General features: G+C 52.3%; 1 protein-coding gene across 1 annotated transcript; it reads right to left on the reverse strand.

Annotated features, from left to right (window-relative positions):
- Positions 1-338: 338 nt before the first annotated feature.
- On the reverse strand, positions 339-1,765 carry LOC109760325 (peroxidase 2). Its single transcript, XM_020319157.3, has 3 exons — positions 1,436-1,765; positions 1,169-1,351; positions 339-1,080 (listed from the first exon to the last, which is right to left on the reverse strand). Exons 1-3 carry the CDS (start codon positions 1,652-1,654, stop codon positions 511-513), a joined length of 972 nt encoding a protein of 323 aa, XP_020174746.1. The 5' UTR covers positions 1,655-1,765; the 3' UTR covers positions 339-510.
- Positions 1,766-2,053: the final 288 nt, after the last annotated feature.

Genomic DNA, 2,053 nt, shown 5'->3' on the forward strand with positions numbered 1-2,053 from the left:
GACTTGAAGTAAGGCTTGCTCCTCCTTTTGTATCCTTCCCCACCGACTCTTCTTTCGTAGCCAGGCAATGTGGTACTAATCAGAACTTAAAACACTATATTTTAGAAACTACCAGGAGCTGGCCGTATCCCTATGTGCTAGGCAAGTCGACAGGGCCGTGCTTCCACTTTGAGTTTTGAGTTTTTGACAGACCGCCCAATTCCGTAACGTGTAGCGCGGCACAAATTAGGCCCAGCTCGTTTGCAAATTCTTCGAACTTTCAGCACACAAATTGAAAAATCTGATTTGTCTCGAAGAAAATTAAAAATCAGATCATCAAACTTATATAGTGCACAAAATCGAGTAACATGCATCCACACTCAAGCAGCTTCATGTGATCTTATTATTCCTTGTTTGTTATCATTGTATTTGTAGTACTGCAACCGTTGGAAGCAGAGCTCATCATCACACACACAATATGACAATTGACATGATCACCATAGTGAGAAGCCTGGCACAGTTGACTCTACTTCAGTTGGCCTTCCTGCAGTTCACCCTGACCTGCCCGCTGGATCCGGTGAGCACGCCGATGCCGCCCATCTTCACCATGGCGTCACGGAAGTCGTCGAAGAAGCCGGCGCCCATGCCGGACGCGTAGGCGGTGGTCTGCGCGTCAGCCGAGCCGCCACCGCTGAACAGCTGCTGGTCCGAGTGCAGCAGGCCCTTGTTCCGCAGGAGGTTCTTGTAGTAGAAGTTGTCGAACACGTAGGACGTGGAGGGGTCCAGCGGCGAGGTGTTGTCGTCGCCGGTGCCGTCCGTGGATGGGCACCTTGGCTTCAGCGACGTGGCGAGCGTCGCGTCGAGGCTGGGCGCGGTCTCGTTATAGAGGCGGCCGCGGAAGTTGACGCACCGCGCCTGTCCGATGGTGTGCGCGCCGGAGAGCGCCACCATGTCCTTCTGGGTGAGGCCCTTGATCGAGAATGCCTTGGTCAGGGCGCCGAGGTCGGAGGTCGGCGCCGGGAGGTCGCTGTTCGCTGTGTCCTGGCTCGTCGTCGTCCCGTCCCTCCGGCCTAGCTCCACGTCCCACGTAGGCCCGCCCAGCTGTAGATCACAACAACCGGAGTTCATAGCAGAATTAAGCAACTAGACTTGAGTTCTGATCTGAAGCTTGTATTCGTATGGTGCTTACCGCGACGACGGAGTCACGGGCGGCGACGGCGAGGATGTCGGCGCAGGACACCACCTTGGCGCAGGCTTTCTCGAGCTGCGCCTTGATGTCGTCGACCAGCTCGAAGCCGCGAAGGGAGTTCTTGTTTGGCACCGCATTCTTCTCGCCGGTGGCGCCATCGAGCAGCACTGATCCGTCACAGCCCTGTACACGTCCACGGGTCAATGGTTAGTCCTGCCGGAAAGAGAAATCGTATGAAGGCGACGAGCGTATGAAGAAGACACTTGCATTGACGAAGCAGTCGTGGAAATGGAGGCGGAGCAGCGACGCGCCCATGCGGGATTCTTTGGAGACGGCGGCTCTCACGGCGTCCTCGATGATGTCCAGAGCGTCCGGGCAGGTTTCGTCGTAGAATTCAGCGGAAAGATCCGCTGAAACAATGGCCGAGGAGAAGAAGAGCAAGGCCACGATACCGTAGGAACCGAAGGCATGCTTGGGTGATGTCATTGGTAATGCCTAGAGCTAGCTACGCACAAAGAGAATTTTCTATCTTGAGTATATGTAGTGTAGTGTGTAGTGTGTGCCGGCTAGGATAGCTAATTAGCTACGTGCACCGAGGTATTTATAGGGGATATTTCCGGTTATGCCGCTGACTCGCTGTACCCTTTTGTTTCTCTAGATGCAGAGGCCCGGGATATATCCTCTTTTAAAAAAAAAATAGAATAGCGCTATTTTTTTTCAATGACCTTCTCTTGCTTTAAAATGCATCATAATGTTTCGTTGTGTACCAACGAATAAGAATGAACTTGCTTCAGTGTGAATTTGCTGCTACCCAACAAATCGCTATGATACATTTTAAAACAAAAAAGTAACAAAAACATCATTTTATACACAAGACAACCATGC

Source organism: Aegilops tauschii, chromosome 2 (genome assembly GCF_002575655.3).
Source record: "Aegilops tauschii subsp. strangulata cultivar AL8/78 chromosome 2, Aet v6.0, whole genome shotgun sequence".
NCBI classification, from domain to species: Eukaryota; Viridiplantae; Streptophyta; class Magnoliopsida; order Poales; family Poaceae; genus Aegilops; species Aegilops tauschii.

What these genes read in the sequence shown, in the direction of transcription:
- LOC109760325 (XM_020319157.3), bottom strand. Translation starts at nt 1,654, where the DNA reads ATGACATCACCCAAGCATGCCTTCGGTTCCTACGGTATCGTGGCCTTG. An exon ending in TCCACGACTGCTTCGTCAAT is followed by an intron (nt 1,352 to 1,435) that starts GCAAGTGTCTTC and finishes GGACGTGTACAG; the next exon opens with GGCTGTGACGGATCAGTGCT. An exon ending in CCCGTGACTCCGTCGTCGCG is followed by an intron (nt 1,081 to 1,168) that starts GTAAGCACCATA and finishes TGTGATCTACAG; the next exon opens with CTGGGCGGGCCTACGTGGGA.